Raw genomic sequence first — 19,151 nt, forward strand, 5'->3', positions numbered from 1 at the left:
GACATTGATCACATGCGATGAGAGGGGGAGGGGACATTGATCACATGCGATGAGAGGGGGAGGAGACATTGGTCACATGAGATGAAGGCGGTAGGGGACATATAAAAAGGGAACTGGTGAAGGGATTAGACAGCTCAGTAAGAAGGAGGTACAGAATAGAACACATAAGAAATCAGGGGTGCGGGAAGGGGGAGAACAGACATGTATGAGAAGAGTGAACACACCGACACGCTACATGCCTTATTACAGAGCCCTCCCCCCTCTCCTCTCTCTCCCCCACCATCTTGCACACGCTGTGATTTCGATCCGGCAGGTCACATGGCTCCCTCGGTCACATGACTGTGATGTCCCCTCCCCCTCCAGCCTGTGTTTCAGGAAGCTGGTGGTCTGTGCGGCTCCATGTGGTCCTACTGGGGATGCAGCGCGGTGGCCGGCCTCCTGGGGGCGCTGTCAGCATGCTCTGCCAAACTAGCGCTGGGGGCGGACTACCTGAGAGAGATGTGCGGGGCGTACACCGGGGAGCGGGCTGAGTTCTGTGATTGGGTAAGGACTGGAGCTGTCACTGCGGGGACACTGTCATATAAGCTAACCCCACCGGCACTTCCTGGTGTCATGTACACGTTTTATGTCTCCCTGTTATAATAGAGCCAGAGGGGAGGTATCAATACTGCAGCAACCAATCAACTTCTACCCTTTTTAAAGCGTATCTAAACAAGCTAGAAGCTGATTCGTCACTATGCCCAGCTGCTCCAATTGTGCAAAAAAAAAAAAAGAACCCCCAAACATATATATATTTTTTTTCTAACACCCTAGAGAGCAAAATAGCGGTCTTCCTGTCACACTGTATTTGCGCAGCGGTCTTACAAGCGCACTTTTTTTTAAAAAAAATACACTTTTTTGAACAAAAAAATAAGACAACAGTAAAGTTAGCCCATTTTTTTTTATATTGTAAAAGATAATGTTACGCCGAGTAAAATGATACCCAACATGTCACACTCCAAAATTGAGCCCACTCATGGAATGGCGAAAAACTTTTACCCTTAAAAATCTCCATAGGCGATGTTTAAAAAATTCTACAGGTTGCATGTTTTGAATTACAGAGAAAGTCTAGGGCTAGAATTATTGCTCTCGCTCCAACAATCGCGGTGATACCTCACATGTGTGTTTTGAACACTATTTTCATTGGCAGGCGCTGGTCGTGTATGCGTTCGCTTCTTTACGCGAGCTCGGCGGAACGGGGCTTGTTTAACCGCGGGATACTCTGTTGTTCTGACAGGACGTCATATGACGTCCTGTCATTTAAAGCCGCTAGGGGGCGCGCGCACCCGTCGCGTTACTGGGAACACAATGCGTGTGCCCGGCGGCCGCGATGGCCGCCGGGCTACCGCGATTGCCCAGTAACTGAGCAGGACCGTAGATCTCTGTGTGTAAACACAGAGATCCACGTCCTGTCAGGGAGAGGAGACCGATGCTGTGTCCCTTGTACCTAGGGACACAGATCGGTCACCCCCCTCCCCCTACAGTTATAACACTCTCTAGGCTACACATTTAACCCCTTCCCCGCCCCCTAGTGGTTAACCCCTTCCCTGCCAGTCACATTTACACAGTAATCAATGCATATTTATAGCACTGTTCACTGTATAAATGTGAATGGTCCCAAAAATGTGTCAAAGGTGTCCGATGTGTCCGCTATAATGTCGCAGTCCCAAAAAAAAAATCGCAGATCGCCGCCATTCCTAGTAAAAAAAAAAAAAATCATAATTATGTCCCCTATTTTGTAGGCAATATAACTTTTGCGCAAACCAGTCACTATACGGTTATTGCGATTATTTTTTTTTTTTTTTTTTACCAAAAATATGTAGAAGAATACGCATCGGCCTAAACTGAGATAAAAAAAAAAAAAAAAGATATTTATTATAGCAAAAAGTAAAAAATATTGTATTTTTTTTCAAAATTTACGCTCTTATTTTTTTGTTTATAGCCCAAAAAATAAAAACCTCACAGGCGATCAAATACCACCAAAAGAAAGCTCTATTTCTGGGAAAAAAAGGACGTAAATTTTGTTTGGGAGCCACGTCGCACGACCGCGCAATTGTCAGTTAAAGTGACGCAGTGCCGGAAGCTAAAATTTCGTCTGGGCAGGAAGGGGGTGTATGTGCACAGTAGGCAAGTGGTTAAAAAAAAATCTTATTTAATTTACTTTTTCTTTTTCATTTTTACACTGTTCAATAAAAAAAATGTGTCACTTTTATTCCTATTACAAGGAATGTAAACATCCCTTGTAATAGAAAAAAAAGCATGACAGGTCCTCTTAAATATGAGATCAGGGGTCAAAAAGAGCTCAGATCTCATATTTAGGCTAAAATGCAATAATAATAATAACAAAAAGTCTCTTTAAGAGCTATGGGCGGAAGTGATGTTTTGACGTATGGAGACGGGTGGGGGCCATCTTCCCCTCACTCATCTCCATACTGTTGTCTGTAGATGTTTAGAACATTATACAATCTGATTTAACCCTTTCACCACCAGAGACGTTTTTGCAGAGTTTTTTTTTCACGCGTTTAAAAAAATTCACATGAGGATTATTTTAAACCCCCAAATATAATACATTTTCTGCAAGCAGAGACCCTGGAGAACAAAATAGTGGCAATTCCATTTTTTTTATATTTGCCCAATGGTTTACCAAGTTCAAATGTAAAAAAAAAAAAATCACTATATTTAGGGCACACAAACGCAATACTGTATATTACACATTTTTTGATAATATAGAAAAGATTAGGTTAAGCTGAGCAAATGGATACCAAACATGTCAAGTTTTACCATTTCTGCTCTCCTTTACCACAGTAGGCTGTTATTGGAGGAAGCAGCTTCCTCCCTTTGGCAGCTATTGGGGCCCCTCTGCTCTGCCAGACAGGAGAGACACTATAATCACTACTGCCAATTAGGGATGAGCTCCGGCGTGTTCGCACAGTCCGCGTGCAGAGCCCGCCAGGAAGTCTGTACGGCGCTGCGCTAATCACAGGCAGGGAGACGTTGTGCCGATGCTCAGTTGCAGAGATCTGGGAAATGTCTCAGCACTTTGCAGACTTCCTGGCGGGCTTTGCACGTGGACTGTGCAAACACGCCAGAGCTCATCCCTACTGCCAATCAGAAAGCAAACAGAGATTTAATCTTTGGCTTCTCCCTAGTATTGGGTGAAAGGTGCAGTTCCCTGCTAGCCCCCTAGAGGTCTCACTTTTCCCTTTAGAACAGGGTAATAATAGAGCTGGCTCTGAGTAGTAGGTTAGTTGGAGAGGCGAGAGATGTCCTGAAGGCAAGGGAATGCAGTGGTCCTGTTATGGCCCCTGATGGAAATGCCTGGGGCCTCCTATGGCCCCTGATGGAAATGCCTGGGGCCTCCTGTGGCCCCAGGCATTTCATAGAAAGCTTCTCCCTATGGTACTATGCTCCGGGAGAGCAAGGATTCGTTATTCTGCAAGTGGGCAAGAGCTGGACAGCACTGTCTGTACTGCAATATATATGGCCTGGGGATTTAAAGGTGACGTTTGCAGAGCCCATGAAGCAGTCTTTCTTAACCTTTAAAACACAGAGGAACCCTTGAAAAACTTTCTGGTCTCAGGGAACCCCTGCTAAAAATGACTATATCTACAACTCATGATATATTAGTCATTGGGAAGAATTACCCCCTTACAGGTAGCTAAAAAGATCAATGGTGTCAGTGGGAACTTATCTGAGAGACAGAAATGGCTCATTGGTCAAGGAATCCCTAGCAACCCCTGGAGGAACCCTGCTTTAAAGCATTGCACCCATGATTGGATTGTGGGTGCAATGTCAGGCTCCTGCTTACTTTTCCTCCAGCTTCTGCCTGTACAGTGCATCCAAAAAGTATTTACAGCGCTTCACTTTTTTTCACATTTTGTTATGTTATAGCCTTTTTCCAAAATGGATTAAATTCATTATTTTACTCAAAATTCTACAAACAATACCCCAGAATGACAACGTGAAAGAATTTTGTTTAAAATCTTTTCAAATTTATAAAAAATAGAAATAAATCCCATGTACATAATTATTCACAGCCTTTGCTCAATGCTTTGTTGAAGCACCTTTTGCACCAATTACAGCCTCAAGTCTTTTTGTGTATGATGCTACAAGATTGGCACACCTATTTTTGGGTAGTTTCTCCCATTCTTCTTTGCAGGACCTCTCAAGCTTCATCAGGTTGGATGGATAGCGTTGGTGCACAGACATTTTCAGATCTCTCCTGAGATGTTCAATCGGTTTCAAGTCTGTGCTCTGACTGGCCACTCAAGGACATTCACAGAGTTGTCCCATAGCCATTCCTTTGTTATCTTGGCTATGTGCTTAGGGTCGTTGTCTTGTTGAACCTTTCTCCCCAGTCTGAAGTCCAGAGCACTCTGGAGCAGGTTTTCATCAAAGAAAGTCTCTGTACATTGCTGCATTCATCTGTACATTGCACATCACCAATCATAAGTAGTCAGAGCATTCCTCACTCCGACAGCCACACAGATACAAAGGGCAATGCCTCAGCTGCTTATGATTGGCTTTGTGCAATGACATCTTCCTTGTGGATAGCTCAGGTGGGTTCAAATTAGGGTCCGAACAGGCCTGAATTCATCCCTACTGATGATGCTTGTTTTTGAGGAAAGCATTGCATTTAAAACAGCTGATAGAATAGGATATAAAGATATCTCTTTGTTTGCATGCTTGGAGAAAATAAATATTCATTTTTTTTGCACCATAAAAAAACTTTCTTGTACATTGACGGACAAAGGAAGTCTTAAACCTTTGAGTTATACTAGCGCCTAAAGGAGGATTGGGCACTGGCCAACAAAAAAACGTGGGCTGGCCCAGGGTATAACCCTTTTCATTGCCTAGAATGCTTCGGTTTTTTGCTAGTGTTCTAGGACAGTAGTTCTCAACCCTGTTCTCAAGTACCCCCAACAGGCCATGTTTTCAGGTTTTTCTTTATCTTGCACAGGTGCTTTAAGTCAGAGTCAATGGCTTAGTATTTTGGATAGCTATTTTATCTAAGAGAAATTCCCAAAACATGGCCTGTTGTGGGTGCTTGAGAACAGGGTTGAGAATAACCGGTCTAGGAGGATTGACACCTTTTCTATTGCTCTTTTAAAAACTTACCTGTGATTTTCCTAGCGAGTTTTTGCCTGTTTTTGTCATTCGAGAACGGCACCTCAGTTTCCTAGGGGGCTCAGAGAGGCCATCGTTCAGGCTTATGGTCTCAAGGATTGGGCTCCCCCTATACTTTTTAAGGCTCATGCCACTAGAGATGTCAGCCCTTCTTAGGGCTCTTTCACATGGAGCGGACCGTTTCTGGGTCCGCTCCGTGTGTCCGCCAAAGCTCAGCGGCGAATAGGGCGGTCCCCGCACACAGTGCAGAGACCGCCCTGTCTCTGCTCCGCTCTCCCCTATGGGGGATCGGATGCAGACGGACCGTCTGTCCGTCTGCATCCGATCCGTTCCGCCGAACGGAAGAAAAATAGGGTTTCTTCCGTTCGCAAAAGCGGATCCCGACGGACGCGGACGCTAGCGGATGCTCCATCCGCTAACGGACGCCATCCCATAGGGATTCATTAAAAGTCCGTTAACGGACTTGTAATGAACGGACGAACGGTCCGCTCGTGTGAAAGGACCCTTAGGCTTTTCAGCATCAGGCTACTAATTTCCAGATTTTAAAAACTGCCAACTGGTCTTCTGTTCACAAGCTCTCTAGCCTAGTACACACGTATGGGATTCCTGGCTGCAAAAATTTCTCCGGGAATCATGAGGGGAAAACCAAGAACTTGCTCGATAAGTTTTTACCCCTACACATGAGAAGTTTTCCCGACGGGAAAACCGGTCCTGTGTACGAGGCATCTGAGTCCTACCAGGTAAATGTTGTGGCAACATCTGATGCCAGCTTTAGTTGTAAGGACCTTCAGGCAGCTCTTCAAACTGCGGCAGTCTTTATCTTATATTGGACCTGGTAATGATTGTTTGTTGTGTTTCCCACCCCTCTGCTTTTGGATAACTCAAAGGTTTAAGACTTAACGTGAATGTATGTAGCGCCCTCCTCCTATTGAACAGGCGCTGCTTTAAATTTAGTGGGGGTCTGAGCTGTCATTTGGCTCAGACTGGTGTGATTAACCTCCCTGGCGGTATGATTATGTCTGGAATTTTGTACCAAAAGTATATTTTGCATGGAAATTTGGCGTTTTGTACTGTAGGCCTGTAATTCTTAAGAATAACTCACTTAAATCTGTCCAAACAAGAGTCTAGTAGACATCTCGGGTATGATAAAGTTTGAAAAACAAAATCATAAATTATAATATAATAAATAACTATAAATAATTATAACAAATAATAATGTAATTATAATAAAACTTATTCAATAATGTAATCAAATCAAAAACACTGAAATTTGCTCAGTTGCAGAATTGTCGCTGTTATTATATATTATTGTTTGATGACGAATTTCCCCACAAATCGCTATCACTCAATTCTGCAAGTGATTCAAATTTATTATCGCTGTTTTCTAGCTGGTCTAAAAGCACTTTTGATGTAAAGGGACACTTTTTGGTTGCTATGGACAATCTACAGTAGGGGTGACAAACACAAGGCCCTCCAGACCTTGCCATGTGTCCCGCGCATTCCGTGATCCGAACGGGTCAATCCGCGGAACGCACCGCTGCCTTGGCCTTAGGAAAGGCCGTGGCTTCGGCCTAGCGCCGGAGCGGTCGGCCATTTCGGTACACCCGGCGTCGTCGGCTGCCTAGGTCCCACCTTCTGGAGCCTGCAGCTCCTATGATTGACGTCCCGGAGATCCAATCCCCGGACGGCGGGACGTGTGACGTCCATCATAGGTGCCGCAGACTCCACAAGGCGGCAATTACAAGCCTCCTCCAGTCCATACCATGCACTGCAAAGATCCTGGCTCGGGCGGGGGGCTCTCCTCTCCTTTCTGGCTGGCTGCATGTCAGGTAGGTGAAGTCAGTGTATGTCAGGTAGGTCAGGTCAGTGTATGTCAGGTAGGTCAGGTCAGTGTATGTCAGGTAGGTCAGGTCAGTGTATGTCAGGTAGGTCCATGTATGTCAGGTAGGTCCATGTGTGTCATGTAGGTCAGTGTATGTCAGGTAGGTCAGTGTATGTCAGGTAGGTCAGTGTATGTCAGGTAGGTGAGGTCAGTAGATGTCAGGTAGGTCCATGTAGGTCAGTGTATGTCAGGTAGGTCAGTGTATGTCAGGTAGGTGAGGTCAGTGTATGTCAGGTAGGTGAAGTCGGTGTATGTCAGGTAGGTATATGTATGTCAGGAAGGTGAAGTCAGTGTATGTCAGGTAGGTCCATGTATGTCAGGTAGGTGAGGTCAGTGTATGTCAAGTATGTCCATGTATGTCAGGTAGGTGAGGTCAGTATGTCAGGTAGGTGAAGTCTATGTATGTCAGGTAGGTCCATGTATGTCAGGTAGGTGAAGTCATTGTGTATGTCAGGTAGGTCCATGCAGGTAACCCATCCCATCCTATCCCACCCCACCATACCCCATCCCATCTCATTCCATCCCATAATAAATAGCGGACACATAGTCTTATAGATACAACCGGCCCTTTGAGGGCAACCATACTGCTAATGCGGCCCCCGATGAATTTGAGTTTGCCACCCCTGATCTACAGTTTGCAGGCAGAAAGAACAGTTTTTAGAATATAAAAGTACATGCAGGACACTGGGCAGACCACTAGGGACAAAGGGGGTGTGCAATTATTTCATACAGTACTGTAATCTATAAGATTACAGTATACTTACTGTATGTGTATTGTGTTTTTCACTTTTTGAATTTGGCGCCGAACTCCATCCCTGTGCGTCGTAACGTCGTAAGGAACGGAGCTCCGCGGCACTGTGAATCGAGCTAAGAGACGAAGTGGAGGAGCCCGCACACACAGCGGGCACGCATCGCAGGATCCAGGGACAAGGTAAGTAACTTCCCCCTGTATCCTGCAATGCGATCCCGAGTCTGGCTCAGGGATACCGCTTTTGGTATAAAAAATTCACCCCGAGCCAGACTCGGGATTACCGCTAAGGAAGTTAAGGGCAATTTAGCCTCTGTTCCAGCCATGGCTGTGCTGGGAGCTCTACCTTTGTTCGCCTGGGGGTGTCATTACCACCCCAGGCCAAGGGTGTCAGCAGCAAGGTCAGGGTGTATTGGGTGTTCCCCTCACTAGCGAATTAGTGGGAGTAGTCGCCCCGCTGTGCATGCTGGGGAGGGGTACTTAAGGGACAGGCGCCATTGGTGCGGGGGTCGTTGTTCTCGCCTCGTGGCCAGCCTGGCCTGAGGTGCGTGTCCTGAATCCTGACTCCGGGACCATGTTGGTCCGGTGTCGTGGCTTCGCCTGTAGCCCCAGTAGTCGGACTGTGGCCTGCCTTTTTGAAGATGTGATCCTGTGCTGTCCGTCCTGCGGGAGGAGGTCACTTGATGAAGGAAGCCAGGGGAGGACCTATCCTGGAGAGGGCCATCCATGCGGCTGGTACCTTGGGAGTAGGCCTGGAAACTTCATCGAAGGATGCACCATACACTGAGAGGCTTTGTAGTCAGACTGTGGCCTGCCTTTTTGAAGAGGTGATCCTGTGCTGTCTGTCCTGCGGGAGGAGGACACTTGATGAAGAAAGCCAGGGGAGGACCTATCCTGGAGAGGGCCATGCAAGAGGCTGGTACCTTGGGAGTAGGCCTGGAAACTTCATCGAAGGATGCACCATACACTGAGAGGCTTGACAGTGCCGCCTGTCGGAACTAAAGTTCTACCAAAGCTAAGCTGGAGAGATCCGGGTGCTGAATCTTGTGGCAGGGGATTCTGGACCAAAAGTGTCTCCTCATAAAGGAAGGTCTGTGGCAGAGACTTACTTTATTCCATGCGCCCTCCCGGCTGCTAGGCCAGTGAGAGGGACCTATCTGGGTAAGCAATACCCACTCTGGCTAGAGTGGCGATGAGAACTGTTTTCTGGAAGAAGGAGTGTTTCCTATTGGAGATTGTGCACCTGCACCTACCTACCCACCCTTCCACCCCCTTTACTTATTTTCTACTAAAGTTCTGCAAATAAATCCCAGAAAAAGAAGTTCATTGTGTGGACATTGAAATTCTTCTGACTCTCACTTCGCCCTGGACAGCGAGAAGATAGAGGTAACGTGCCACCCAAAAATACTTAGCAGCTCCTCCGGGGGTAGTGCTACATGTATAAGAAAGAAAAATGGGTTTTGTGCTCCCTAAAACCCTTTTCTTAGAGTCCATTGGAGAACATAGGTCCCAACCCTCTGTGCTCATGGTACATCTTTGCTACAGAACATAGGCATGCTGGTAGTGGTAAGGCTATACCCTTAGCCTTTTATTAGTTTATCAGTGTCCAGTCCTACACTAGACAGCAGTATAACCTGAAGGTTTAGGACTTCCTGTGTCCCTCAGTGGATTCCATAAAATGGGCTTATGGTCAGTAGAAAAATCCTATTTTTGTTTATAATTTCTTACTTCCAGCACTTACAAGTCCAGTTTGTTCCTGTAGGATTTGCAGATGTGAAAGACTCAAACAAGAAATAGTAAACTATGTCTTTGTCATTTCAGATCCACCTAGTGCTTCGCCTTTGCTGTATAGGACTTGTGTTTCTGTGCAATGCTGCTATGTGGACATTCTTTGCTAAAGCATTAAGATTCTCCTCCTCATCAGCTGCTGCAACTGTAACAACAACTGCCTCAAATTTTATTTCATCTGTAAGTAGCTAAATAGATAACAGGTATACATCCATTTTCATGTTATTGTTTTAAATTATCAGCATAATGCTTTCAGAGTATGCATTGCCTAGCCCCCCCCATTATATCTTGTATAGTCTTAGGCAGTGAAGGCCCGTAATTGAGGGCGCGCGGGACGCCCCCCCCCCCCCCCCCCCCCCCCCCCCCATCCATGCGTACGGTCCCCTAATCGACATGCAAATGCATGGATTCCAATGGGTTCTTTTTTTTTTAAGTAAGTGATTAGAGCCAGAGGCTCTAATAGGCTTCACAAAAGGATGGGCTCGGGGCTCAGAGCACTGCATTGTTTGCCACCCTGCCAAGAAACAAAAAATATGCCACCAGCTGTCACTGGTCTTAGGTGAAAGGTAAAAAGTCCAACTTAAGGATGTCATATTTCGGCCAGCCGTCGGCAAGTGGTTAATTGGTTTCTTTTGCACGTAAGTTATAGTGTCTACAAACTATTGTGCATATAAACTGTATTTTTTTATTTTATTTTTTATACTAGTAATTGCGGTGATCAGTGACTTATAGCGGGACTGTGATAGTATGGTGGGAAATCTGACACTTTTGACACTTGGGAACCAGTTACACTAATATAATTAGTGCTAAACATATACACTGTCACTGTACTAATGACACTGATTGTGAAGAGGTTAACATCTAGGGTGATCAAGGGGTTAAAAGTGTGCCCTAACAGTGCTTGGTGCATTCACTGTGTGCTGTTTTCCTTGCTTTGTAGGGAATTTATAAGTACCCCTCTCCCCATCTAAGAGCAATTGCAATATTAAACAACCCTCTCGCCATTGGTGTGCAGTGACCTCAATAAACACCCCTCTCGCCATTGGTGTGCAGTGACCTCAATAAACACCCCTCTCGCCATTGGTGTGCAGTGACCTCAATAAACACCCCTCTCGCCTTTGGTGTGCAGTGACCTCAATAAACACCCCTCTCACCTTTGGTGTGCAGTGACCTCAATAAACACCCCTCTCGCCATTGGTGTGCAGTGAAATTAATAAACATGCCCATTCCCATCGAAGTGCAGGGGAATATATAAGCACCCCTCTCCCCATCGAAGAGCAATTGCAATATTAAACACCCCTCTCCCCCATTGCTGTGCAGTGGCACTACTAAACACATTCATGTTCACCAACTTATAATCTATTCACGATTAGAGTCTGCTCATTGTACATCTAGGCTGAAAAGCCCAAATCAAGCCAAGCCAAGACCCACTAGAGAGAATTCCCTTTATTTCCTATCCCTGTCACAATAGGGTTGATTTACTAAAACGAGAGAGTGTAAAATCTGGTGCAGCTCTGCATGGTAGCCATCAGCTTCTAACTGTAGCTTGTTCAGTTAAGCTTTACCAAATAACTTGGAAGCTGATTGGTTTGCATGCATAATTGCACCAGATCTTGCACGCTCCAGTTTTAGTAAATCAACCCTATTAGGACAGGAAACAAAAGAGCCGGGCATTGTCATGAAAACAATAAACTCCTTGATACTAATAAAAGCATTTTGAGACCCATCAGTTTCTCTCTTTCTGACCCCTTGCCACCAATACATAAAGTGAAGGTAAATCTCCCCAGTGGTGATGACACAGACGGCAGTTAAAATCTGACAAAGTTTCCAATCTTTGCCCAATCTATATTAAAAATGCTTTGGCTGGAATCAGGCTTTAAGTTATGAACAGATATAGGAGAAATAGCATGATAGGTGCACCTTTCTGGGGCAATGGTGACATTTGTCTCTGTGTAAGGTGAGTCAGTGTTCTGCATAGTTCACATTTTAGTTCTACATTGTAGGATTACCAGTTCGCATGTGATATACAGTGGGGCAAAAAGTATTTAGTCAGCCACCAATTGTGCAAGTTTTCCCACTTAAAAAGATGAGAGAGGCCTGTAATTGTCATCATAGGTATACCTCAACTATGAGAGACAAAATGTGGAAACAAATCCAGACAATCACATTGTCTGATTTGGAAAGAATTTATTTGCAAATTATGGTGGAAAATAAGTATTTGGTCACCTACAAACAAGCAAGATTTCTGGCTCTCACAGACCTGTATCTTCTTCTTTAAGAGGCTCCTCTGTCCTCCACTCATTACCTGTACTAATGGCACCTGTTTGAACTTGTTATCAGTATAAAAGACACCTGTCCACAACCTCAAACAGTCACACTGCAAACTCCACTATGGTGAAGATCAAAGAGCTGTTGAAGGACACCAGAAACAAAATTGTAGACCTGCACCAGGCTGGGAAGACTGCTTGGTGTGAAGAAATCAACTGTGGGAGCAATAATTAGAAAATGGAAGACATACAAGACCACTGATAATCTCCCTCGATCTGGGGCTCCACGCAAGATCTCACCCCGTGGGGTCAAAATGATCACAAGAACGGTGAGCAAAAATCCTAGAACCACATGGTAACAAAGGCTACCATCAGTAACACACTATGCCGCCAAGGACTCAGATCCTGCAGTGCCAGATGTGTCCCCCTGCTTAAGCCAGTACATGTCTGGGCCCGTCTGAGGTTTGCTAGAGAGCATTAGGATGATCCAGAAGAGGATCGGGAGAATGTCAAATGGTCAGATAAAACCAAAGTAGAACTGTTTGGTAGAAACACAACTCATCGTGTTTGGAGGAGAGAGAATGCTGAGTTGCAACCAAAGAACACCATACCTACTGTGAAGCATGGGGGTGGCAACATCATGCTTTGGGGCTGTTTCTCTGCAAAGGGAACAGGACGACTGATCCATGTACACAAAAGAATGAATGGGGCCATGTATCGTGAGATTTTGAGTACAAACCTCCCATCAGCAAGGGCATTGAAGATGAAACGTGGCTGGGTCTTTCAGCATGACAACGATCCCAAACACACCGCCCGGGCAACGAAGGAGTGGCTTCGTAAGAAGCATTTCAAGGTCCTGGAGTGGCCTAGCCAGTCTCCAGATCTCAACCCCATAGAAAAGCTTTGGAGGGAGTTGAAAGTATGTGTTGCCCAGCAACAGCCCCAAAACTTTACTGCTCTAGAGGAGATCTGCATGGAGGAATGGGCCAACATACCAGCAACAGTGTGTGACAACCTTGTGAAGACTTACAGAAAACGTTTGACCTCTGTCATTGCCAACAAAGAATATATAACAAAGTATTGAGATGAACTTTTGATATTGACCAAATACTTATTTTCCACCATAATTTGCAAATACATTCTTTCCAAATCAGACAATGTGATTGTGTGGATTTGTTTCCACATTTTGTCTCTCATAGTTGAGGTATACCTATGATGACAATTACAGGCCTCTCTCATCTTTTTAAGTGGGAGAACTTGCACAATTGGTGGCTGACTAAATACTTTTTTGCCCCACTGTACATATTAATATTATAAACATTTCTAGATCATTTTAATTTACAAAATTTATTTTTTTTAACATGTTTTCCCTTCATGAAGAAAATGTAATGTAATTCTTTAAAATGCACCTCTTTTTTAGGCCTTTCTTGGCAAAGTGCTGTTTGGAGAGTCCCGTGCTTTTCTCTGGTGGGTTGGAATTTCGATCACTCTCTGTGGACTGATTTTACTGCACACGTATTTACCACAAGCAGCAGAGCCTGCAAAAAAGAAGAGTTAGAAGAGGTCATCGTTTGGTTGATCGGTTTTACACGGGTGCTTATTGTATTAGTGTATTTCTACTTGGTCTCTATGTCCTCTGTTTACCTGTACATTAGGAGAAATACATATGCAGTTACAACTACACAAACCATTAGACTTGTGGCAGTGGGGTGTTAAAAAACGCATGTTTTTTTTGTGCCCCTCTAACTGCCACCCTTAAGGTGCAAACGCGGTGGACTGGGGTGTTCATATGACGCAGTTGCAACTCTTTGATTTACACCCACAGCAAAAATAATTTCTCCTGTCACAGCCACTAAACGCAACCCATGCAAGTGAATGGGGATGTACCACAAGCATCTCACAACCGAATGCAATTAATATGGTTGTGGTGCTCGGTGCAGCATTTATGGGACTCAAACAGGTCTCATATTGTGGATCACTTTTCAGAGACATGGCAGGTTAGATGCAAGTCTAAACTTATAGTCTGAATCCACCTAAAAACTGTCACTCTTCAGTGCCAATGGATGTGTATATGTGTGGCTTCAGAGTGGGGAACGTCTTGGCCGCTTACCATTGGTTCTGTACAGGGACAGCTTTCTGGTGGGATAACGCAAGTGGGTTTAAACACGCCTCATACCTACCTACCTATCATTTTTTTGACCAGGTGCAAAGAGAAATAGTCGGTACTTATGGCTATGGGTAGTAATCCTTTATTGTTCTGCTCATGTGATAGCACTGGTGATTGGTGATAAACCATTCTGGCAGAAAGTGCTGTCACACTAGTGGGGAGAGAGTCCTGAGCTTTCACAGGTTTTTTCCCTTAATGCCCACATCCCTAGATTTAGATAGAGTCTAGAAGGATTAGAACCCCTGTCAGGTTTTTACTGCTATCTGGGGCTCCGTTAGAGAGATTTACATTCACACATACATGCCAAACTGACAGCATTTTATCACAAAAATTAAATGAAGAAAAATCTGCAACAGCAACATAGATAGAAATTAAAAAAAAAAAATTCTTTAGGAGGGAAGGCCAGAATCCCTGTCAGATTGTTATCTCTGGAACAAGTAAAAATCGTGAACTAGATCAGAAATGTAAGTAGATCAATCAGATTCAGATAAGACAGGCTCTGGTAAGCCTGCTCTCAACAAAAGCTTGCAGCCCAAAAGGAAGGCCAACACATAAGGTCTGAGAGTCCAAAAGCTTTTGATATTGATCTTTGTTCACAAAGAGGCTACACGGAATGCGTTGGCTGTTCTGTGTTGTGTTCTTTGTGAGCAAATCACAATATCAAAAGCTTTTGGACTCTGTGACCTTTTTTTTTGAGACTCTCATTAGACTTTGACCACAAGCTTTTAGTTTCTGTCTGTTTCCCGGTTTTAGATTTTCCCTCACCTTTCGAGTGAAACCACTGTCAGCAGGACAGGAAGTGACGTTATATCTCAATGGAGTCCTGGATAGAAATAATAAAAATTAAAAAAAACGGTCCTTTCAACTCTATCCAAAGATAGAACAGAAAAAAAAAATTGGTTTGACATACCCTTGCAGTGGTTCTCAACTCCTGTCCTCAGGGCCCACTAACAGGCCAGGTTTGCAAGATAACTGAAATACATGACAGGTGATATCATTTGCTGCTCAGTGCTTGCAGTATTCTAGTCTGCATCTCTCCAAGGTAATACTTAAAATCTGGCCTGGCCTGTTAGTGGGTCCTGAGGACAGGAGTTGAAAACCACGGCAAGGGATCCTGGTGCTGTGCCCTGCATAAGGGCACAGGTTCACTTTAATGCACTGCATGAAAATTGTACAACGTCTTTTTGGCCAGCCTCAGCGTGAGACTAAAGAGATGAACCAACAGCATCAGGGAGGAGGTCTTGACTTTATTTGTTCCATATTGGACACATCTCTGCACTGCTATTTTCTATACTGACAATAAATAAAAATAAAGACTGATATTTCTGCAAAGGTTTATTAACTTTGTTTTTTTATCCATCTTATCCAATAAAATAAGCAAGTTACTTAAAGTGGAAGTAAAGCCTTTTTTGGATCTTGTACTTACAGATAAGCCTATTATAAGTCTTACCTGTAGGTACAGTGAATATCTCCTAATTCTGCACTCTTTAGGAGATATTCACACTGCATGCAGCCGGTGATGTCACGGGCTCATGCGCAATGAAGGAACAGCATACCCGTTCCATTCATTCAGAGCACCATGCAGCGGTCCGTCATTGCGGTGTGGCCAATCAGACAGACCTGGAAGGAAGACTGGTTGAAGATGGAAGCATCTATCAGCGGTTCCAGCACAGCACTGGAGGGCTTTGTTTTAAGGTAAGTCTTGCATTATGTGCTAGTATGCGATGCATTTGCACTTCCAATATATAGTAATCTTGTGAGAGAATTGCAGGGGCTGCCATTGGTGGTGATCTCCTTCTAAAGATCTAAGTTGCCCCGATATTGTTGAATTCAACATTTCTCTGTTCCTGATCCAAATTAAGCATGAAGTGCACTTATCCTTTATACCTCCCTTCACTGACCCAAACTACCCCACATAGCCTAGAGGATGCGAAACAATTTGTACAATAATCTGATCGTTGGTACACAGCTTTTCGAGAGCCAATCACAACAGTTCATCCGAAATTATCCGAAGGGACAAACACAGAACGTATGATTTTCATTTAATCAACACAGTTTTTGGAAGAACATGACCATGCATGCTAAGAAATGAAAGAATACATTATTTTACAATACAATACATCACTTCCAAAGTTGTATTCTGTCACACAAGAATTTTCATAACTTGTGTAACCTCTTGATTTTCAATATGAGACTAGCATGCAAACAAAAAAAAAAAAAAACGGACGATCTTTCATCCAATATTCTCATCGTGTGTATGGGCCTTTACTTGGATCCACAAGCCACGGTCTCCGGAACTTTAAATCTCTGTGTTGGCCACACCTGAGCAGTGGGTCACCATGGTCATCTAGACCAGTGGTTCTTAACCTCAAGTACCCCCAACAGGTCATGGTTTGGGAATTTCTCTTAGATAAAATAGTTATCCAAAATAGCAAGCCATTGACTCTGATTTAAAGCACCTGTGCAAGATAAAGGAAAATCTGCAAACATGGCCTGTTGGGGGTACTTGAAAACAGGGTTGAGAACTACTGTCTTAGGATACTAGCAAAAAACTGAAGCATGCTGGCAGTGGAAAGGGTTATACCCTGGGCCAGTCCACGTTTTTTTGTTGGCCAGTGTCCAATCCTGTGCAAGATAAAGGAAAACCTGCAAATATGGCTTGTTGGGGGTACTTGAGGACTGAGGTTGAGAACCACTGATCTAGAGGGCCCTGTCTCCATGCTAGAGAAGCTCAGGAGACGTTCTAAGGAAGTCTACTGGTCAGGCATGGACAGCAAGATGTTTGGCTAGGGATGTAATCAAACACCAGAGGGCACAGCCACTGAAATTAGGTATGTATGTATCTGGGGAGAGGGTAGCTTAGGTCAGGGGGTCAAAAGGACAGTTTGTTTTACAGTAATGACAGCCAAACTACTAGCATTTTCATGGGGGAGAACTAAAAAAAAAAGGCAGCCTCCATGTTTCTATCAAGACTGGTCTGTTTTAAAAGCCCACATTTTCTTCTTTTTATTCATATGGCCTGAGATCTGGTACAAAATCACAATTACACTTCTAGCTGTGGTGTAATGTTTAGTACTATAGTTTTTTATTTTATTTTGCATATAACAGAGTAAAATGCACCTGTTGTGGTGTGCAGGAGCCACAATTTTGCACATTGACATGCTTTTCAGAAAATTCTGTGGGCAGCTATACGCGTGTAACTGCCAGGACTTGGTGCATACAGTCTTATGTTCTGAAAAATATGCCCGCACACATGTAAACACGGGTACCAATGGTTACGTACGTAAAGCCGCAGGCTATGTCAATGGGCAAAATTACACTGCAGCTGTGGCTCCCGGATGTCCTAGCAATAGGGTATTTGACCTTATTTTACCCTAATGTACAGCCATGTGTAAGATCCCTAAATCACATGTGACATTTGGCAGGGATAGTGTGTTTGACATGCGGTAAAGGTGTACTTCACTAAGTGCGCTGACCCAGCTAACACCTTTTATGCCCTTTAATGTATTATAAACATTTGAACAGTGTATCATTTTCCCAGCTTAATATGAAGTTATGGGGAAATATTACATCTATTCCTGGCACCAATCCGTGTGTTTAACCCTGTTCCCTGCTGGTGTTACTGTGCAGCTGTCATGCCTTAAAGTGTATTTCCTCTTTTGCAACCAATTGGGATAACACATTTTCATTACATGTTCTCATTTATAAAGCATAAACTTTTTATTTTTATTTTTAAATGGCTACTTACCTAAATGCTCTTATGGAAAGTCGACAACTGAACAATCCTGCTTAGCTTTCCTTTCTCTGAAATGTATATGAGAGGACTAGGGAGTTGATGCTTACCATAACTAACCCTGGCCCAGATTCTGAAAGGGCTTACGACGGCGCAACGCCATGTGCGCCGTCGTAAGTCCTAATCTGGGCCGTCGTATCTATGCGACTGATTCTTAGAATCAGTTACGCATAGATAACCATTAGATCCGACAGGCGTAAGGCTCTTACGCTGTCGGATCTTAAATGCAATTTTTTTTTTCGCCGCTAGGTGTCGCCTCCGTCGTTTTCCCGATCGAGTATGCAAATTAGCAAAATACGCGAATTCCCGAACGTACGCGCGGTCGACGCAGTGAAGATACGACATTTACGTTAGATTTGCGACGCGTAAAGTTGCCCCTGCTATATGAGGGGTAACCAATGTTAAGTATGGCCGTCGTTCCCGCGTCAAAATTTAAAATTGACGTCGTTTGCGTAAGTCGTCCGTGAATGGGGCTGGACGCCATTTACGTTCACGATGAAACCAATGAAGTCCTTGCGACGTCATTTAGCGCAATGCACGTCGGGAAATTTTAGGGACGGCGCATGAACAGTACGTTCGGCGCGGGAACATGCCTAATTTAAATGATCCACGCCCCCTACCCGGATCCTTTGAATTAGGCGGGCTTGCGTCAGGGGATTTACGCTACGCCGCCGCAACTTTACAGGCAAGTGCTTTGTGAATCAAGCACTTGCCCATAAAACCTGCGGCGGCGTAACGTAAATGAGATACGTTACGCCGCCGCAGAGATGCGGCGATCTACGAGAATCTGCCCCCCTGTAATGGCAGATCTTATTATCTGTTGTATACTAGACTTGTACACTGTCTGTCCTAACAAATGGTTAAATATATAGAAGCTGGTCTTCTTGCCTTATATGTTAAATAGGAACTTTATCTGAGCTACCTAAAATAGTGTTTCTAGTCCCTTCACAGCTTGTTGCTGCCACCATCTCCCAGCCTTTTATCTGAATGCTGGGACAGAGGTGCGGGCCTTCCAATCTTGTGACTGCTGTAACTGACTGTCGCACAGCTTAGTTACTGTGCAATGAGCATGCCAGAATGCCAATCCATATGAATGTATATGTGTTTCCCTGCATTAAAGCCCACCCAGTTGCCACATACCATATATATACTTTGGATGTACTATATATCCACCACGTGAGCAGACACACTGCGGGCCTCTGCCAGGTCTATATGATGAGTTCTTTGGATTTCTGATAAAGGGGTGAGGAAGCAGAAGAATGGATGTCATTTTCATGGGTGAAGTGCCACTTTGATGGGGGAAAGCTCAGTGTGTTCCTCTTTGTCAGTGGGAACAGAAT

At 44.3% G+C, this 19,151-nt stretch overlaps 1 protein-coding gene across 1 annotated transcript; it reads left to right on the forward strand.

The window, feature by feature from the left end:
- The first annotated feature begins 315 nt into the window (after positions 1–315).
- Positions 316–14,861, forward strand: TMEM42 (transmembrane protein 42). The gene is made up of 3 exons (XM_040353136.1): positions 316–543; positions 9,618–9,764; positions 13,272–14,861. Exons 1-3 carry the CDS (start codon positions 400–402, stop codon positions 13,407–13,409), a joined length of 429 nt encoding a protein of 142 aa, XP_040209070.1. The 5' UTR covers positions 316–399; the 3' UTR covers positions 13,410–14,861.
- The last annotated feature ends 4,290 nt before the right edge of the window (positions 14,862–19,151 follow it).

This window comes from Rana temporaria, chromosome 5 (assembly GCF_905171775.1).
Source record: "Rana temporaria chromosome 5, aRanTem1.1, whole genome shotgun sequence".
Taxonomy (NCBI): Eukaryota; Metazoa; Chordata; class Amphibia; order Anura; family Ranidae; genus Rana; species Rana temporaria.